This window comes from Leucoraja erinacea, chromosome 9, assembly GCF_028641065.1.
Source record: "Leucoraja erinacea ecotype New England chromosome 9, Leri_hhj_1, whole genome shotgun sequence".
In the NCBI taxonomy this organism is placed as follows: domain Eukaryota; kingdom Metazoa; phylum Chordata; class Chondrichthyes; order Rajiformes; family Rajidae; genus Leucoraja; species Leucoraja erinaceus.
The window spans coordinates 57,875,868-57,897,577 of NC_073385.1; the positions used below are offsets into that span (position 1 = coordinate 57,875,868).

Sequence of the window (21,710 nt, forward strand, 5' to 3'; positions counted from 1 at the left end):
TCTCTCTGTCTCTCTCTCTCTCTCTCTCTGTCTCTCTCTGTCTCTCTCTCTCTCTCTCTCTGTCTCTCTCTCTCTCTCTCTCTCTCTCTCTCTCCGTCTCTCTCTCTCTCTGTCTCTCTCTCTCTCTCTGCTCTCTCTCTGCCTCTCTCTGCCTCTCTCTGCCTCTCTCTGCCTCTCTCTGCCTCTCTCATGCTCTCTCTCTCTCTCCCTGTGTCGCCTACTTCTCTGTCTCTCTGTCCATCCCTCTGTCGATTCTTCCCTTTGTCTCTCCATCTCTCTGTGTCCCTTTGGATCTCTGTCCGCCCTTCCTCATTCCCACTCTCTCTCTCTCTCTCTCTCTTTCTCTCTCTCACACACTCCCTTTCTCCTAATTCTCTTCATTACTTTCAACATTTAGCTGAGTTTAGCAAGCTGGCTGATCTTCCTAACCTGGTGGACCTTGTATTTGTGGGGAACCCAATAGAAGAGAAACACTCATCGGAAGGCGTCTGGGTGGATGAAGCAACAAAGAGGCTGACTCGGCTGAAGAAACTAGATGGTATGTTAACTGACATATTTATATTTCATTATGTTACATAGGGAGGCAGTTCTGCCATCGAGTCTATGCCAGCTGTATGAGTCATTCCATCCTACCCCCTCCTTCACTTATTTCCTCGTCAACTATTGTTTCCACCATGCTGATTGACAATTTCACACCAATTCCCCAGTCACCCATACTGGTGATTAACCTGGCAAACGGCATTCTTTGGGAAGAAATTGAAGAGCTCAGGTCCAGTAGCCTAGGATCGGGGGAAAGACAGATCTTGGAGGAGGTAGCACGGGTTATTGGTAGGGGACGATCAGCCATGATCACAATGAATGGTGGCGTGGCTCGAATGGCCTCCTCCTGCACCTATTTTCTATGTTTCTATGTAGCGCTGAAGGAAGTTACTGAAAATGGAGGAAGGAATTCATGGAGAGGTTTGGAACGAGGAATTGTTTAAGATTTGCAGGTCTAGAAACATAGAAATTAGGTGCAGGAGTAGGCCATTCGGCCCTTCGAGCCTGCACCGCCATTCAATATGATCATGGCTGATCATCCAACTCAGTCTATGGGCGGATGGGTCTAGATGCTAGTTACAATGCTTTGCTTGGTTTATGGAGGATGCACGGTGGAGGCTGATGAGGAGCAATGTAATTGAGAACCAGCAAGCCAGGTCCTAACATACAGTAATAGATGTTTGAAGACAATGCAGTACATACTGCCACACAGTGGCTGAATCTGATTTGGTGATTTTCCTTTCTAGAAGCTTGCTAGAATGGAGACATGAGAGACTGCAAATGCTGCATTTTGAGCAAAAGATAAGGTGCTGAGGAACTCTGGATCAGGCAACATCTGGTAGGCAGTTTATCTCCCAGCACATCCTGGCAGGAGACCAAAGCACCAAGTGTAAACCCACAGTTCAAAAGTTCATAAGACATAGGTGCAGAATAAAGCCATTCGGCCTATTAAGTCTGCTCCGCGTGGTTGATCTGTTTTTCCCTCTCAATCCCATCCTTCTGCCTTCTCCCTGTAACCTTTGACATCCTTACTAATCAAGAACCTACCAATCTCTGCTTGGCCATGGAGAGAACATGCAGACTCCACACAGTGAGCACCCAATGTCAGGATGGAATCTGGTATCCTAGAGCTGTGAGCCAGTAGCACTAACTGCTGTACTGCCAAGCTGTCTTTAAATGTTCTAAACATTGTGAACCGGTTTGATAAGGTAGAAAATATTTCACTTGAGGGACCATAAATAATACATCATCATCATCTAGTAGTAATTCGAGAGAAACATGGCTGTTTCTACACTGTTTTCTTTGCATAGTTCCAAGTGGTCTGCAGTTTTGGAAATGGCCAGGTCTTTACAATGCTTTGAATGATCTGCAAGAAATGTGTTTCACATGCCAGATAGAGTGTGAAGTGTCTCCCTTATTCAATAATGACATTGTCGGTTCAGTCATAAGGTTGTGCTTTGAAGTCCCATTCCAAAGAATTAAATGCAGAACTCAGGCTTGCACTTCTGAGCAACATTGAATGAGGTTTGCATTGACAGTGGTGTTACCTTTTGAATGAATTGTTAGACCAAAACATCTTATCTGTATATAAAGGATACCATGCTACAACCAGGAGACCAGCAAATTTGTCCCCCTGTCATGGCAATTTTGTTCCCCTCGGGTTATTGTATTTGCAGATTTCATGTTTTCTCTTTGTGACCATGTGGGTTTCTTCAGAATGCTCTGTTGTCCTGTCATATCCCAAAGTCCTGTTGCTTGGTAGGTTCGTTGGTTACTGTAAACTACAGCTACTGTGGCAGGAGAATCAGGGTGCAATTGATGGGTATGTGGAAGAGAACAGGGTACTGGAAAATAAGTAGAGCAAGAGGACTGATAGGATTGCTGTGAGAGCTGGCAGAGACTCGATAGGCTGAATGGCCTCATGTCAGAAGTAAATATGAATATTATCAATACAAAATTAAAGCCATTTATTGTTTCCTTTTTTATCAATATTGATTGTCTGAATTTGTACAAATTGAGCATTGCTTGTGGAATCCGGTAGATACATCAGGGCTCTAAATTAACAGTTGCCCGGGTGCCAATGGCGACCAAAAGTCCCGCCGGGCAACCTAACAACCGTGCCAAATTGCCCGGCTTGGCAAGCACCTGGGACACCTATCGTTCATCTCTGAGTGGGTCCCATTCTCTCTATCTCTCTCTCTCTCTCTCTCTCTCTGTCACTCTCCGTCTCCGCCCTACTTCCGGGTTTCTGCTCTCCGCTCGCTCCTCATCCGCCGGCACGGCCGGCCACCTTACACATGCGGCCTGCCACAGCCTGCACATCCTCCCCCTGCACGTGTGCATAACCACAGCCAGCGCATCATCGGCCGTGGTTGTGCGCATGTGCCGCCCTGCACATGCGCACTGCCACGGCAACTGGTCGGCGCTGGGCACTTTGTCCCTCCCTTTGCATTGTGGGAGATCTGGCCGCCATTGCTGTCCGGTCGCTGACTCACCACGACCGCTGAAAACCAACGCAGAATCACTGCCTGGAGCTGGAGTAACTTCCTGGAGTAACTCTTGCTTCTTGGTTTCCTGGTCCTCCAAAAATATTCCAAATGGAATTTAAACTGCTGGACCCACCACCACCAAACTCCAAACTCTGAAAAATAACAGCCTATTGCACTTTATCTGTTTATTTATTATGCATATATATGGTCTATGGTATATAGACACACTGAACTTTTATCTCCTGTTCTGTATTATGTTTACATATTCTGTTGTGCTGCAGCAAGCAAGAATTTCATTGCCCTATCTGGGACACATGACAATAAAACTCTCTTGACTCTTGACTTGGACTTAAGAAAAAAAGGGTTCTTGGGGGAAAAAAGAGCTACCTTAAATTTAGTTGCGTCTGGTTGGGTAACTATGGTGGGGTGAAGACTATTCCATGCTTTAATTGTGCGGGGGAACTCCATGGAGCAGCCAGCATCTCTCGATAGAGGAAATTGGGTGACGTTTCGGGTAGAGACCCTTCTTTAGATTTCCTCTGGTTTTAGTGTTTTTAGTTTAATTTAAAGATACAGCGTGGAAACAGGTCCTTCGGCCCACCGAGCCCACGCTGACCACCGATCACCCGTACACTAGTTCTATCCCACACATTAGCAACGAAAATCAAGTCGAGTGTTTTATTCTCTCACGTCTCAGTTAGAACAATGAAATTCTTACTTGCAGCAGCACAACAGAATATGTAAACCTAGTACTCTGTAAACAATGTTATAAAGGAGAAAAAACTGTATATTAATATATTAATATATAACTATATATATGTGTGTGTGTGTGTCTGTCTGTGTGCTTGTGTGATAATTACCCACACACACACACACACACATACAATTTCCCTCCTGGGATTAATAAAGTTCTATCGTATTGTATTGTGTGTGTTGGAAGAAACTGCAGATGCTGGTTTAAACTGAAGATAGACACAAAAAGCTGGAGTAACTCAACAGGTCAGACAGAATCTCTGGACAAAAGGAAAATATTACGTTTTGGGTTGGGTCTGAAAAAGATTCCTGCACACCTTTAGAATGTGGAAGGAAACAAGAGCACCCGGAGAAAACCCATGTGATCAAAGGGAAAAGGAGCAAACTCTATACAGACAGCACCCATATTCAGGATCAATTACGGGTCTCTGGCACTTTTAGGCAGCAACTTTATGGCCAATGTACTGCCCCATAGTCTTGAACTGAATTAACACATACAGTAGCTGTAAAGGGGGACATAGCGTCACCTAGAGATTTAAGACTGAAAATGGATAGTTTCTTTTTTTTTAGTAACCAAAAAGTATAATTTTTTGTGTGTGGGAAAACAAAATATCCTGTCCTCGGGCACTGTCTGTGTTGAATTTGCACATTCTCCCTGCAAGCGTGTGGGTTTCCTCCCACATCCCAAAGACGCATTGGTTTTGTAGGTTAACATTTCTCTGTAAAATTGCCACTAATGTGTAGGGAGTTGTTGAGGAAAGTGGGATAACAGAACTTGTGTGAATGGGTAGACAAAAATGCTGGAGAAACTCAGTGGGTGAGGCAGCATCTATGGAACGAAGGAAATAGGCGACGTTTCGGGTGGAGACCCTTCTTCAGACTGATGTTGGAGGGGGCGGGGACAGTAGGCTGTGGGAGAGCTGGGAATGGGAGGGGAAGGAGGGAGAAAGCAAGGACTAGCTGAAATTGGAGAAGTCAATGTTCATACTGTTGGGGTGTAAACTTCCCAAGCGAAATGTGAGATGTAAACTTCCCAAGTGAAATGTGAGGTGCTGTTCCACCAATTTGTGATGGCCCTCACTCTGGCCATGGAGGAGGCCCAGGACAGAAAGGTCAGATTCGGAATGGGAGGGGGAGTTGAAGTGCTGAGCCACCGGGAGATCAGGTTGGTTATTGCAAACTGAGTGGAGGTGTTGTGCGAAGCGATCGCCAAGCCAAGTGATGGTCTCACTGAGGTTGATCATACGCTGAATAATCCAACCAGATTTTTGTTTGGAAATAGAAAAAAATAATAGAAATTGCATTCATTGCAACGTGTAAAAAGAGTTGAGATACTGTATTGTAATTTTGCTGCATGTCATTGTGGTATATATCATGTCTTGATTGGTGAATATGTTTAGTTTGTGACTTTATTTGAAGCAGAAATAATATGTGAATGCTTCATTGACCATAATTCCGACTGGTAACTACGCACTTCGTCCGAGCACATTCCGAGCATCTTAAATGACCACCTAAACTATCATTTGGCAACCTAAAAAGCTGCCGAGGTTGCCCGGCTGGCATCAGAGAAAAAAGTTAAATGAGAGCCCTGTACATTATACTTTAAAAGTACTTTTGCCTTGCATCCTTCAATCTTGAAAAATTTGAGTGGATCAGCAAGCTTGAGTGAGGAATTGTAAACTTTCTTTGCATGTTCAAGTGGCCAATAATTTTCTAACTATGTAACTACTTGTGAATTTAGGGATCCCTGTCATTAAACAGGTGGAAGAAGAGGCTGATGACTAACTGACTGAGGCCGATGTCTGAACAACCTTCCTATTGCACTTTCTCTACTCTCCTTGCAAGTGAGCATTGTCTGAAGATCTCACAGCCCAGTCTTTGGAAATTTCCCAGCACGTTCTCATTGTGTTGCCTCGTGATTTTTGTCATGTTTGTTGAAAACTGTGAGCTTCCAAAATCTACTGACCAACAACTAGAAACTACAACCACTAACAGGAAAATAATTGCTTGAACTACAGATTTCTTTACTTTAATTTCTTTTGTATACTTTCGTGTGACACGAGCATTAACTTACAGATGCTGTTTGACAACATGGTAAACTGTTGCTCATTTCTGGTAAAGCACATGAAACTATTTTCTGTAAAACGAATAATTTGTAATTATAAATGAATATGAGATATTGTTACAATGTAGTTAATGAATGTGATGTTCATAGATAAGGTCCTACCTTTGCTTCTAATGTCATAAAGCAGCAGCTTTTCCCTATGTTCAATTCATCAAGCATACTTTTTTAAGTGATAGTCTCATTTTTGTAAAGTGCTTTTATCTGTTTTATACAAAATTATTTATCAGACGATGTTGTACATGTACGCACAATCTTGTGGAAAAATGATTTATTCTGGTAATGATTAAATATAATTAACTTTCCTTACTAATGATTCCCAATAATTCCCCAGTGCCCCATCTCCCCTTCAATTTACCCTAGATCCCATCACCTGCTTTCCTGAAGACTATCTAGGAAGCATTATGTATGTAGTTTTTTTTTCAGATGCAACACTGATATGGTGGAATTTGACACATTTGGGCCAGTGTAGGATTTGTCTGCTTTGTTGCCAGTTTGGCTACCAATTCCCTCACCTCTGTTAACCTGCAACATAATTCATCTCCCTATAATTAGTTATGCATTTAGGTTTAAGTTAACTTGAGTTTTAGGTTTAACTAATATATGGGCATTGTTGACGCAGCGGTAGAGTTGCTGCCTTACAGCGCTTGCAGCGACGGAGACCCAGGTTCGATCCCGCCTAAGGATGGGGTCTGTACGGAGTTTGTATGTTCTCCCCGTGACACTGTGTGGGTTTTCTCCAAGATCTTTCCTCCCACTCCAAACACGTGCAGGTTTGTAGGTTAATTGACTTGGTGTATGTGTAAAATTGGCCCTAGTGTGTGTAAGACAGTGTTAGCGTGCAGGGATCGCTGGTCGCCGCGAACTCGGTGGGCCGAAAGGCCTGTTTCCGCGTTGTATCTCTAAACTAAAAAAAGAGACAGCATTTATTGTAAATTTTTATTTTATCCTGAAACTAGAAGGCATTTAAGAGTAAATGGGCCTGGAGTCACAAATAAGCTGGGTCAGTTAAGGATGCTAATGTAGAAACAAGGAACTGCAGATGCTGGTTTACACTATAGGACATAAAGTGCTGGAGTATCTCAGCATCATGTTAATGTCCTTTTCTTGAGAACCATTACTACGGCTATCTTTTTAATCTCGATTTATTTAGTTGACTGAATCCATAGTTATCTGAAAGTGGCAACACAAGTAGACAGAGTGATGAAGACGGCATATATATTGCTTCTTTTCATCAGTTGGGGAATTACATATGAGAGTCAGGAAGTCATGTTGCAACTTTATAAAACTTTGATTTGGATGTATTATGGAGTATTGTATCCAGTGCTGGTCTCCCCATTACAATTAGGATATGCAGGGTTTGCAGAGTGTGCAGAAGGGCTGTCCGGATTAGAGAGTGTTAACTAGTGGGAGAGGTTGGAAAATCCTAGATTGTTTTCTCAAGAGCATCAGAGGTTGAGGGGAGACCTGCTGGAGGTATATACAATTATGAGAGGCATGGATAGGTCAGACAGTCAGAATATATTTTCCAGGATAGAAATGTCAAAGACAAGAAGCCATAGCTTTAAGGTAAGTGGGGGAAAAGTTTAAAGCGGATATGCGGGGCAAGTTTTTTTTATTACAAATGCAGGGTGGTGTGTGCCAGGAACACACTGCCAACGATGGAGGTGAAAGCAAACACAATAGTATTGTTTAAGAGGCTTTTAGTTATGTATCGCGTGTAGACAGGAGTTTAGTTTAACTTGCCATTTGGGAGCTGAAGTGCCTGTTCCTGTTTTACTGGTCTATGTTGCCTACTGTTTTCAATTGTATATTCTGCAAACATTCAAGAAGGGAGCAAAACAAAAGAGGAGCAACTAATGTGGTTGGTAAGATTTTAAAATCCATTTAAGGATGAGATTTCTGAGTACTTAGAAGTGCATGATACTATAGGCTGAAGTCAGCATTGGTTCGATGTAGGGGAGATCCTGCTTGACAAATCTATTGACATTCTTTGAGGAAGTAAATAAACAAAGATAGATATGCCATTTATTGTCACTATACATGTACAGTGAAACTGAAAGCTGCTCGTACTCAGTGCATACATACAATTTAGCACAAAAAACAAGAAACAGAAAAAAACAAAAAACAGAAGGGAGATGGGGGGGGGAAATAGGTGCACAAATTCTGCGGCGCTACATTCATATATACATATATACAGATGGAAGTCCATGTTGGGCGGTGTAGTCAGTGCATGTGTGAATTTGAATTTATAGTAGATATAATTCTCGGAAAGCAACTATTCCTGAGTCTGTTTGTTTACTAAGGTCAGATGTTTACTTGAATTTTCAGAAGGCCTTTGATAAAGTGACACACGCAAGGATGTTAAACAAGATGAGAGTTCGTGGTATTGGAGGGAAGATACTAGCATTGATGGAGGATTGGCTGAATGGCAGAAGGCAGAGTGGGAATAGACAATAAGTGCAGGAGTAGGCCCTTCAAGCCAGCACTGCCATTCAATGTGATCATCCCCAATCAGTACCCCGTTTCTGCCTACTCCCCATATCACCTGACTCCGCTATCTTTAAGAGCCCTATCTAGCTCTCTCTCGAAAGAGAATCGGCCTCCACCTCCATCTGAGGCAGAGAATTACAGACTCACAACTCTGTGAGAAAAAGTGTTTCCTCGTCTCCATTCTAAATGGCTTACCCCTTATTCTTAAACTGTGGCCCCTGGTTCTGGACTCTCCCAACATCAGGGACATGTTTCCAAACCCTTAATAATCTTATATGTTTCAATAAGATACCCTCTCATCCTTCTAAACTCCAGATTATACAAGCCCAGCCGCTCCATTCTCCCAGCAAGACAGTCCTGCCATCCCACGAAATAACCTACGCTGCACTCCCTCAATATCAAGAATGTCCTTCCTCAAATTAAGGGACCAAAACTGCACACAATACTCCAGATGTGGTCTCACTAAGGCCCTACCAACTGCAGAAGGACCTCTTTGCTCCTATACTCAACTCCGCTTGTTATAAAGGCCAACATGCCATTCGCTTTCTTCACTGCCTGCTGTACCTGCATGCTTACTTTCATAGACTGATGATCCTGTTGTACTTCCCCTTTTCCCAACTTGACACCATTTAGATAGTAATCTGCCTTCCAGTTTTTGCTACCAAAGTGGATAACCTCACATTTATCCACATTAAACTGCATCTGCCCAGTCACCCAACCTGCCCAAGTCACCCTGCATTCTCATAGCATAATATAGGGGGCTTTTACTGGTTGGGTACCGGTGACTAGTGGTCTTCCGCAAGGATCGGTGTTGGGTCTGCTATTTTCATGTTGTAGATTAATGATTTGCATGATGGCTTTGTGGCCAAGTTTGTGGATGATACAAAGATAGGTGGAGGACCAGGTAGTGTAGAGTAAGCCGGAAGTCTGCAGAAGGACTTGTTCAGATTGGGAGAACGGACTGATAAGTGGCAGATGGAATACAGCGTAGCAAAATGTGTAGTCCTTCACTTTAGCAGTAGCAATGAAGGCATATTTTTACTTCTATTTTCTAAATGGGGAGAGATTTCAGAAATAGGGGCTGCAAAGAGGCTTGGGAATGCTATTGCAGGATTCCCAAAAGATTCATTTGCAGAAAGCAGCAGAATTGGGTTCAGAGGGAGATAGATCAGCCGCAATTGAATGGTGGAGTAGACTCAATGGCCCAAACAGCCCCTGGACATGTTTTGTGACTTTAGTAAACATTTGCTGTGGTAAGGTTAGAGGCAATGTCTCAAGCTTCTGGTTACCAGACCAATAATTTATCCACTGCGTGTAGGAAAGAACTGCAGATGCTGGTTTAAATCTAAGGTAGACACAAAATGCTGGAGTAACTCAGTGGGTCAGGCAGTATCTCTGGAGAGAAGGAATGGGTGACGTTTCGGGTCGAGACCCTTCTTCAGACTGATGAATTTATCCACTGCGTTACTTTTGTTTCTCTGGGGTGGAAACAGAAGTAGCAGAAACCAGGGCGACCAACACCAGCTGGTACTTGGTACTTTCATCACTTGCCTTCTTGGCTCAAATCATCCTACCCAAACAATCAAAGGCATATTGACTCTCCAGCTAATTAGAAATTGAACAAATTCTTTGTTGCTCAATTAGATTAATCTTGACGAATTGAAATTCTTTTTCCTCATCTCCAACATAATTTTAGCAAATAAATTAAGTACGCATTAAAAAAAAACAAAAAACAACTTAGCGTTCCACAAATGTCAACTGGTAATTGGCCTTCAATTGTTGAATTAGCCTAAGGAACTGGCAAGCCAAGTGGTAAGTCAGCACAGCTCCCCCCACCACTTATCCCAGCGGACCTGGTTTAAGTCTCTGTCCTCCTTCCTCATCAGGTACCAATACTTTTGCTGCGGCCACTACCAGCAGAGTATAAGATATCTTTTGAGATGAAAATTCAGGCCTCTATCGTTGGTGCATTACCATCAAGTCAGGTTGAGTTTGTCATATGCACAAGTACAGTGAGGTGCAGGTACAATTAAAATCTTGTTTGCACCTGTATCACAAGCACATAGACTGAGGCAACATACAAAACTAATTATGCATGTTATATATAAATTACACACAACTTCTACAAGACAGTGACATTTAAAAGACTGAAAAAACAAGTCATTCGTACAAAAATATAAAATTAGAAACGCATCAAGGTCTGCAGTATTCCGTTGCAGAGGTGGGATTAGGGATACTTTCTACTGTGCCTCTGTTGAACAAATGACCACCTCAATCTTTAGTCAAAAGCTCAACGAGGAGTGGTTCAACTACCCATGGTAAACACATGAACCCCCATCAGCAACTCATGGGTACAAGGCCCAGTCTAGAGATTTAACACTCAATAATAAACTTGGCCAACACTCCAGTGCAGTTCTGAGCAAGTATCACACTGCCAGGGCTGCTATCATTTGCATGAAGCTATCCTCTCAGTGGATGTAAAAGATCAAACACAACTTAAAGCAGTGGAATGGCCTGGTCCATATTTATCCCACAGTAAAACCGATCTCATCATTGACTTATTGTTGTTTGGGAGCCATGAAGTTTTCTTTCCTCAACAATCGGCACATGGTACAATTAAATTATTCATTTTTATCTACTTTTGATCATGGACAGATTTACCAAGACTTTAAATAAGAAAATTCCAGTTGAGGCAGCAATGTTTAATAATGGTTTAGATTTTCTTTGTAACACATAACATTGTCATTAATACAAAAATTATATTCCAAAGGGCATTTTTAACCCACTCTTAGCTGAAGTTTTAAAAGGAAAGGAGCAAAAGGATTGTCGAAAAGATATTTACAAAACCATTCACAGAAAACAATGTTCAGGCCAGCCTTGCTAAAATCAATGACATTACAAATCTTATAAAGTTTGTATACAGAAACCAAATAACTGTAAGAATAAATAATATCTATTTTAATATATTTACAAGACTCATGTTAAAATAGGCTGTTTAATTCAGTGCTCACAGCCGTAGCTTAAAATGATTTATACAAATTTGTGCTGTATGTACAATAGCATAATGAGCAAAAAGCTGCAGTATCACATTTAAGATATATATATTAAAAAAATAGGGTTGTTTAGCTTAGTGGCTATTTACCCTAGAATCTAAAAAATAATCCTATTCAAATTATTTTTAATATTAAATATAGTTCTATTCTTTAAAAATGTATTTATCTTAAAGTCAATTTTTTCTCTCTCCACATATCTTGCTTGACCTGCTGAATACTTCCAACATTTTGTTTTTGTGTTTCAGATTTCCACAGTAGACAATATTTTACGTTTTACATAATAAATATTGTATCACTGAATGAAGCATAGCTTGCCAACGTTTCCAGATTGCCCTGGGCACATGATAAATTAAAGGTTAATCTTTAGAGATCGATGTGAAAAGAAAGCTGGTAAACACGGGTACATCCTACCAGTGAGGAAGTGGTTGACACTATCGGTAACAGTGGGTTTAATCAGCAATATTAGCAGTGTGACCTCACTGGCAAGAAATACAAGTTACTTTGTTCTTGCTGTTAGATACTGCAGAATGCAACTTTAAGAAAGTCCTTTAAAAATGTAATTTCTTCCATTTGGGTTTGACATATTTACTTAAAAAAACATAAGGATAAAAACAAAAAGGTAGTTTGAAATGATGAAACCTGCATGATATATATCCAACTGGTAATGACAACCATACCACAGAAAATTGATGCAGACTATCCAGGTGAATAACAGAACCCACCACCTTACCCTATTCCTTTTGTTGTGGAAGGAAAATGAAGTATTAATGAGGATGATTTGTTGCACTTCTACTGCTATAACCTGAAATTTCTTTGCCACTTCAAATAACTCTCATGCCACTTAATTTTGAAAAAGAAAAATTGACTGCATAGAAACTGAAGGAAGGTCCAGGTACCAATTTAGTGTAGCAGGCAACATACCATGGTCTTTTTAAAAAAATATACATAAAGTTTGCATCAGGAACTTCAGCAAAATTAACGTTTCCTATTTGCACAATTCCAAGCATGGGTCTAATGGGCAAATAACCTTATTCCATGCTACAAGGAAGAAAACAATGCAACAAGTCACCATTGAACTTGATAACACAAGTGGAAGTGCCACAGAAGAAAATGTTTACATATTTTTTAGAGGGAAAACTGGATTGGAAAATTTACAAAGGGAAATTATTTCCAGAATACTCGCTGTGCCTTTAAGGTTGGGAAAATAGTGACACAAGTGGATTGGAGAGGACTTAGGAGAAATGGATAATGTAACTAGTTTCTGAAGCAGACAGCACTTTTCAACATTTAGGATGTGGTGTCTCACAAAGGTGCTCCCAGTATTCACATGAAGGGCACTGGAGTGTTGATTTGGAATGTGCTGTGTTTAGATATAATGGAAGTTATTTAACCAAAGAATTGGGATAAATTATAATGACAGGAAGGTCCCAATGTGTTTCACACGAGTAAGATTGATAACCATCTTACTGAGCAGTAAGGCAGCTCTCAATTTCAAGATGCGGTTTGACATGAACATTTACTGGGAACATTAATTCTAATTAGTCGAACTGCATAAATGAAGTTATAAACTAGCCAAATGTTTGTGCTTTACAATTCTAACTGTGCCAACATGCAACTTCATTCTGCCTGGTGTGATGCAAAACCAGAATATTGTAATTATTTTATACTGAATGTTTTAAATTCTGCTGTGTGATACAATATTTAGCAACCTACACAATTGATGTACAACACTTTCACGGCATCCAAGCATGTTTTGAATCTCAGCGAGAAATATGTTGGGCAACTGTTTTAAAAAGAAAACTAAGTGATAGGTTTTGCTCCATCAGCTAGACAGAATTAGAGAATTATGACATTTTACATTGTTCCAACATTCTGGCCTCAGTTGTCGATTGTCGTTTCAGACCAACGTGTTTGAGCAAATTGGCTATGGTGACAAAATGCAGTCTCTACCTTCCATTTACGAGTCTGCAGGCAGGAACAAGAGAGACACAAAATTGAGTTTGAATTACCCAGAGGGATGGTGTCCAGTGCACCCATGCTGACATTCAACGACGTATCCAGATAAGACCATAGATCATGTCTCAGGTTCCACAGCTGTTTGAAGGTCAAATTGAAATACTTTGCTTTATCACCATTGCATAAATTAAATGTCCCGGCAATATGAGGAATAATCGTTGCACCCCTCGTGCTCCTTTGGCAGCTCTTTTTCATCTAGACATCGTTGTTTTAACTCTAACTCCCTCTGCTTCTTTTCCTGGACACTGTGGCTTTTCATGTGTGCACTTCGACTCTTCACTTTGTAGAATACCCTTGAACACAAAGATTGGGTCAGATGTTAGGCTCAAGCTGTGCATGATTATTCAGGTTGTTACTTCAGAAATAAAAGGAAGTGGATAGACTCTGATATGTGGAAGAATTTACTGTTCTAGACTGGCAAAGCAGTAAAAGTAATAACTGGTCAAAATGGTGAGCGAAAGACACCCAACTGCAGAATAAGACTCAGAAGGCTATTTGAAGAAAAAGTGTAGATTGGGAACATGTTAACAAGTGGAGATTCAACAACTGATACAAAACCATCCTCTGCAGCCACAAATGAGACCACAAGTACACCGTCTAGTGCCAGGAATAGATAGATTGAGGTGGCTGGGAGGGGGTGGAGAAAACTCAAATTGACAAGTTCCACGTTGTATCAAGCAATGTCAGAAGGACTTGCACTGGTCATATCAGGAAATAGGAGTGCAGCGTAGGTGCACAAGGTTAATTCCCGGGATGGCAGGACTGTCATATGTTGAAAGAATGTAATGACTGGGCTTGTATACACTGACATTTAGAAGGATGAGAGGGCATCTTATTGAAACAAATAAGATTATTAAGGGTACACAAAAATTCTGGAGAAACTCAGCGGGTGCAGCAGCATCTATGGAGCGAAGGAAATGGGCAACGTTTCGGGTCGAAACCCTTCTTCAGACTGATGGGGGGTGGCTGGGGAGAAGAAAGGAAAAAGGAGGAGGAGGAGCCCGAAGGCTGAGGGATGGGAGGAGACAGCAAGGACTAACAAAATTGGGAGAATTCAATGTTCATGCCCCCAGGATGCAGACTCCCCAAGCGTAATATGAGGTGCTGTTCCTCCAATTTCCGATGTTGCTCACTCTGGCCATGGAGGAGACCCAGGACAGAGAGGTCGGATACGGAGTGGGAGGGGGAGTTGAAGTGCTGAGCCACCGGGAGGTCAGGTGCTCGAAACGATCGCCCAGCCTCCACTTGGTCTCACCGATGTAGATCTGCTGACATCTAGAGCAGTGGATGCAAAGGATTATTAAGGGAATGGACACATTAGAGGCAGGAAACATGTTCCCGATGTTGGGAGTGTCCAGAACCAGGGGCCACAGTTTAAGAATAAGGGGTAGGCCATTTAGAACGGAGATGAGGAAAAACTTTCTCACCCAGAGTTGTGAATCTGTGGAATTCTCTGCCTCAGAAGGCAGTGGAGGCCAATTGTCTGGATGCTTTCAAGAGAGAGTTAGATAGAGCTCTTAAAGATAGTGGAGTCAAAGGATATGGGGAGAAGGCAGGAACAGGGTATTGATTGTGGATGATCAGCCATGATCACAGTGAATGGCGGTGATGGTTCGAAGGGCTGAATGGCCTACTCCTGCACCTATTGTCTACTGCTATCCTGTAGAGCACTGATTTGTTATTGCGGTCTTGGTTCTCGGAACTGGAGCCTAGCATGAATTTTCCAGTGGTGCTCACCCTCTGTGTGAGGTCTGCCACATCACTCACCAGAGATAGCTGCATCCGCTCCACATGTTGACAGACTGGACAGTCTTATGGTTTCCCTCACTGCCTCCAGTTGGAGTTGATCAGAGCTGTTATCCGACCCATTTGTTTGGTTGCACAGCTCTCCCAACCCATTGGATGATTGAGTTAATACCCATACCCAATTAATTGGCTGACAACAAAAGCATGTGTACCATGCTATTCGAGTAGTTAAAGTACCCAATTATCAAAAAAAAAGTTTTAAGTCACAGCTATGGTAAACAACTTCTAGGATATCTAAACATATATTGTTTCAAGGGAAATTCTAAGGTGAATCAGAAAATATGGTAGGAGTGGAGAGGGGTGGAAAAGGGGGGAGAGGGAGTTGTAGTACGTGCAACAGGCCAACATTAACGAGCGGAGAGATCAGAAGTTTACATGGAAACAGGGCCTTTCAACACAACATGTCTACGCTGCCCATCAACAATACGATTACACTAATCCTATTATTTGTCCACATGTACTCTCCCAAATTCTACCAGCTACCTGCGTAAAAGGGGGAATTTACAGTTAATTTATTGACCTGAACATCTTTGAGATGTGGGAGGGATACACAGGGAGAAAGAACTTACTCCACACATACAGCACCATAGGACAGTATTGAACCTAGGGTACTGGAACAATGAAGTAGCAAGCTGGATCATGGTGCTGCTGTCTGCCTGAGGCACATTGCACAAATAGCAATCAGTACAGCAAGAAGTGAATCAGCTCATCACACTTGCCCCAGCTCATTGAAAGGATACATTTCTTGGCACACTACTTGTGGGAAACATGGAATGCATACAGCAAACATTTACTTGTAGCAACATCCCAAATGAGATATTATAGTTGCAAAGGAAAACTTAAAAACGAGAATATTCTACATTAGATTAGGAAGAAAATTTTAAACAAAGTTCAATATTTATGCAAGTAGGTATTAATTACTAACACGGCGAATTAAGTCAAAACAAAACCTGTCAGATTCAAGACACTAAATGGCATGGTGTCTTTCAGTCATAAGCTTCCCACTTACTTCCCACACTTCTTGCAAGGGAAGATATTTTCTTGAGCTTGCTTGCCAAGCTTGGTTGAGTCACCCAACTGCGCATGCTCGTTCCTAGACGATGTACGTGAAGCAGCCACAGTCGCTGGAGGTCGCGGTCGAGGTCGCGGTCTGTAGTTGCATCGATACGTGGGGTCGTGATTCTTCCGCAGGTGAACATCCTGGGCCTGCTTCAAGAGAAAGGGAAAGAACAGGAAAGGACAGATCAGAGATGCAACTCCCCCACAAATACAAAGCATCTCACACAATCTCAGGAACCGTTGTAATGAAAAACGTTAAAACAAAATTGAGCCTCAAACACCTTCTTGTGGGATGCTTTCTGCCTTTTAGAAAATCTGGGAGTAAATTCCCACTTGGAGCAATGCAATAATGACTGGTTGAGGAATTAATTAGCCTAAGATTGTACTTGTTCTGTCAAAAAGAAGAGGGCAAAGCAATGCATTGTAAAAGGTGATGGACACAGTCCTAATGCAGACAAATGGGTTTAGTGCAGTTGGACCACAAGGTTGGCATGGACATGGTGGGCTATAACTCCATGATTCTCATCCTGAGACAATACTCAGAACCTTTATTCCTGTTTGATTAGTTGGTATGGACCATAACAATGCCCTTTAAAATATAACCGCTTCATTACTACTGTGGAGAGGCAGCCTGGATTTTGAACTTGGGTTTCTGGAGCTGAACATTCACACATAATCACAGGCAAACATTTGAATGTGGTGTACATAGCTGCACATAAGACCTGACATTTTATAATTGCAGGCTGCAAAACAAACCTGGATTGATTAATGTGGATTTGATAGAGGTGGAAGATACACAGATGAGATCAGCGGAGTTTCAGGAAGGATATTTGATATTAAGCTCCACGATATTCATTAATTCAACTATGTTATACAACAAACTCATTTATGCTTGTAGTCTTTTCCAATTAAGATTTCCTGGGCTTGAAGTTCTAAAGTGCTGAAGGCCATGAGAGGCAACACTGATAAACACAAGACAAAGTGTTACAGCTCAGGCAGCATCTCTAGAGAACATAGATAGCCAACATGTGTAGGAAAGAACTGCAGATGTTGGTTTAACCAAAGATAGACACAAAAAGCTGGAGTAACTCAGCGGGACAGGCATCTCCTCTGGTGAGAAGGAATGGGTAACGTTTCGGGTCGAGAAACTTCCTCAGACTGGCAACAGATAGGCAACATTTCAGGTCGAGACCAGACAAAGAAGTCCCAATCTGAAAATGTCTATTCATGTTCTTCCCAGATGCTGCCTGACCTGTTGAATTACTCCAGCACTTTTGTGACTTTTTTGTAAACCAGCATCTGTAGTTTCTCTCTCTTTTTGTGTTTTTACTTAAGACTTTCATCTCCTGCAGTATTTTATTTTCAAATTAATAAATTAATCCAACACTCCCTGAATCATGGAAACCAAATTGGACAATTAATAAATGGCCTCTTATTAAATTATCTGCAGCACATTGAAAACAGATTAACTACAATCAATTGATAGCCTCTGGTCTCCAACTCCATAAACTCATTGGTCCCATTGTGTCTGCCAGGTCCCATTCATTCCCCATCAACTTTACCTGAGTCACGATCAATTTCTTGTGATCAGGTTTGTATTCCTCCTTTTCTTCTTCTTCTTCTTCTTCTTCTTCTTCCTCCTCGTCCTCAGCTTCCTCTTCCTCTTCCTCATCTTCGTCTGCATCCTCTTTAACCTCCTCTTTCACCTCCTCGGACAACTCATTCTTAGAAGTTGGTGCAAGAGGGGTGCGGGTTTTACGACGGAGTGAATCCTGCCAAAAATAAAGTTACCGTCTGAGCAAGACTTCCAGATTGTCGATCTTCTGAGAAGGAATGCAAAAGGATCTTGGCTCCAACAAGAAATCCAGTTTGTCACCAAGACCACAACTTCAACCACAGTAATAATGTGTTATCCAAATCCATCACTGCCTCAACCTACATGTTGCTATTCACCCATGTCTGTGTTACCTCTGGTCTTAACAATCCTAGTGCACTCTTGTACACCGTTCCCACTTTGTATGGAAGTTACTTAAATATAGCTTTTTTTTGCTTTGGAATTATTCCCATAAGGTTGAGTTAAAACTCTGTTGTTCCATTGTTCTAATAAGTTCCACATTATTTTGCAGAATTGCTTCAAAGTTTCTTGTGCCCCGAACCATCAGATTATGGTGCTATTTTATGAGAAAATAATTATGGTCATCAAGCAATGTATGTGACCTACATCCGATCAAGGTCCTTCAACAAGTTAGTTTTAATTTTTCACTTTTGTTAAATCCTTCCCATGGTCTTTGCCCTCTTGCCCGCCACAACAAGGTCAGCTCCACAACACGCCATCCCCAATTCTAGCCAAGTGAATGACTGAGGCCTCTGCCCACCATCTATCTAGACGGTAACCTCTGCAATTGCCTCTATTAACCACAAAATAACTATTAATTTCTTTAGTCAGAGGGTAGTTAATCTGTGGAACTCATTGCCACAGTGGGCTGTGGAGGTCGTCAGTGGATATTTTTAACACAAATGTAGACAAATTCTTGATTAGAACGGTGTCAAGGGTTATGGGGAGAAGGCAGGAAAATGGGATTAGGAGGCAAAGATCAGCCATACATTGTCAGAGTGCCAATTCAAGGACAATTAAGAAGAGGCAATAAAGGCTGATCTTGCTGATGATAAAAGGTGCAAGAGTAGGCCATTCAGCCTTTCGAGCCAGCACCGCTGATCATCTCCAATCAGTACCCTGTTCCTGCCTTCTCCCCATATCCCCTGACTCCATTATCTTTAAGAGCCCTATCTCTTGAAAGTATCCGGAGAACCGGCCTCCACCGCCCTCCGAGGCAGAGAATTCCACAGACTCACAACTCTTTCTGAAACCAGACCTAGGTCAAAGGCTGGGATCTTCTTTGTGGACCTAGGTCTGCACTGCAGTGGAGCAATGTTTACTTTGGATCTCTTAATTTAAAAATGCGTGAACAAAGTATGGTCCAACATTTTAATTACTTTGGGTTTTCCATTCAAAAACAATTGCATTTTGTACAGCTCTTTTTCCACTGTCTCTGGATGTCCCAAACCAACTTGTAGCCAAAGAAAAATGCTATTGTAAGGTAAGAAACATGGCAGAGAATTTCCTCAAAGCATGTCCCATAAATACAATTGCAATAACCATCAGGTAATCTTGTTCTGTGGCGTTGAACCAGGAATAACATTGACTAAGATGACGAAGGTCGAAATTCTGCTTCCGCCCAAATAGGGCAGGATCTTTTGCATCCAGCTGCTTTTTAACTTTTCATAATTTGGGGGATCTAGGTATTGCTTTTTCAGAAAGAGTAACAACAAACTCAATTTGTTTGACAATCAGGGAAATGCAACATATCTTAAGAGCCAACTTATGTTTCACTCCTTTCATCATCATCCCACGACTCCTCCACCCATTTCCACTTATCTCCAAATAAATACATGGTTTCGTTAATCACCTTTGTGAAGTGCACCACGTCACAATTATCTTCATCAAACAATTATTTCCCAAGTTTTTATCCTATAAGATGGAGGCCAGTCATGCGTACAATGCCCCAACTAGATGGCTCAAATTTCTCCAAACCTTTTCACAAACTAGCACTTTCGGAAGCAATAGGAAATCACCTTTCTGTCAACTGTGCTTGGCTCAGCCACAATCTTACTGTCAGCGGTGGAAGTGTCACCAAATATCAACGTTCCATTCTTGCCAATTTTGACCTGCCTTTTGTATGTATAGTAAAATTCCACACACTGGGCAACTGTCTTTGTTTTCACCTGTTAAAACAGAAGGGAAGATTTCAATGAATTTCATGACACATTGCATCCTTGCCAGCTCCTTGAAAGCTAATGCTACTCTTTTGCTCTTTCCATTTTCCATAGCAGTGCAAATGTATTTTCTTTAATTATACATCCAACACCCTTTTCAAGGCTTCTATTGAAATTACTTGTTCCAACCCATCTAGCAATATATTCCAAATCACAGTAAAAATAGTTTATTCCACCTCAGCCTTTTCTTAATTATCATAATGCTGTTCTTCTTTTGATCACTGATCATTCTGCCAATGGGAAGACACTGTAATAAATCTGAACATTTCAGTTAAACACTCCATCAACCTGTGCAGGAAGCAACTGCAGATGTTGCCAACACAAAAGAGACACACAAAATGCTGGAGTAACTCTCCACTGACTCTCAGTCTGAAGAAGGATTTTGACCCTTGGGTGGCACAGTGGTAGAGTTGCTGCCTTACAGCGCCAGGGACCCAGGTTTGATCCTGACTACCGGTGCTTATCTCTACGGAGTTTGCACACTACCCCTGTAACCACATGGGTTTTCTCCAGGTGCTCTGGTTTCCTCCCACACTCCAAAGGCATACAGGTTTGTACGTTAATTGGCTCCTGTAAATTGGCCTTACTATGTAAGTGTGCTAGTGTACGGGGTAATCACTAGTCTGTGCGGACTCGGTGGGTCGAAGGACCCGTTTCTGTGTTGTATCTTTAAAAGTCCCGAAACTTCACCTATTCATTTTCTCCAAAGATGAGTTACTTCAGCATTTTGTGTCTAACTCCATTAACCTTCTCTGTTCAGTAAAGCTATTTTCTCCAAGATCCCCATTAAGTGTTATTTAAGTAACTTTCCCCTTAACCTTCACTTCCTCCCGTTGATCACCACAAACACTTTTCACTTTAGCATGAATGACTCCGGGTCTTACCAGCTTCTGAACAAGGAAGAAATCCTTTTTGTGCGCTGCCAGCCCTTTATTAAACATCACCTTCTCTCGAGACGTCCACTTATCTGAGCCTGTAGATCATAAAAGGAGAATCAGGCATGTTGGCGAGTACTGTGGGCTACTCAATCTAGGGGCTCCCTCACTTACAGAAGAGCCGTATTTTGGAAATTCTATGAAACTTTATGCAAATTCTACCTTAAATCTAACATTCCCCTCCCCCCAAGAAATTCTGACAATTTAACTTTTTTTTCCACCAAGAAAATAATATTTCATGATATTCATCAAATGGAAACAGTAGATTCTATTCATTGAATTAGTGTGAATATTTGATGAAATGAAAAAAAATAACGTATGCAGGGACTTACGATATGAGAAGCTATAGAAAAGTAATGTTTCTGATTTAAAGAGATCAGCTTGCATACAGTTCTCAGGAAGGAAACCCCTTCATGACTGCACCTTTGATTCTCACATCCGATTCAGTGTCTTGTGGAGTTTAGGTATAATTTATACAATGCCTGTACCGAACATGATGCCAAGATAAACTAATGTCATGTGCAAACCACATGGTCAGAGCAGCCCATGCCTTACCAATCTTAGTTGCAACAATTCCTGCTTTGATTGTGTTCCAGTGAGGCTTTGGCAG

General features: G+C 41.6%; 2 protein-coding genes across 4 annotated transcripts in view; one reads left to right on the plus strand and one right to left on the minus strand.

Annotated features, from left to right (window-relative positions):
• The window catches only part of dnal1 (dynein, axonemal, light chain 1), a 32,620-nt gene extending 26,407 nt beyond the window's left edge, over nucleotides 1–6,213 (plus strand). The window contains exons 7-8 of the mRNA XM_055640889.1: nucleotides 398–538; nucleotides 5,524–6,213. Of these exons, the coding sequence (XP_055496864.1) occupies nucleotides 398–538; nucleotides 5,524–5,567 (185 nt within the window). The 3' untranslated portion in view covers nucleotides 5,568–6,213. The remainder of the gene's footprint in view (nucleotides 1–397; nucleotides 539–5,523) is intronic.
• Nucleotides 6,214–11,084: 4,871 nt separating this feature from the next.
• Nucleotides 11,085–21,710, minus strand: part of mideasb (mitotic deacetylase associated SANT domain protein b) — a 58,096-nt gene continuing 47,470 nt past the window's right edge. For 2 of the 3 annotated variants that reach the window (XM_055640879.1, XM_055640880.1), the window contains exons 9-13: nucleotides 21,050–21,138; nucleotides 19,965–20,114; nucleotides 17,894–18,103; nucleotides 16,282–16,481; nucleotides 11,085–13,759 (exon numbers count right to left, since the gene is read on the minus strand). In XM_055640879.1, coding sequence (XP_055496854.1) covers nucleotides 13,594–13,759; nucleotides 16,282–16,481; nucleotides 17,894–18,103; nucleotides 19,965–20,114; nucleotides 21,050–21,138 — 815 coding nt within the window. In that variant the 3' untranslated portion in view covers nucleotides 11,085–13,593. The remainder of the gene's footprint in view (nucleotides 13,760–16,281; nucleotides 16,482–17,893; nucleotides 18,104–19,964; nucleotides 20,115–21,049; nucleotides 21,139–21,710) is intronic. The other variant, XM_055640881.1, reaches the window with a different exon arrangement.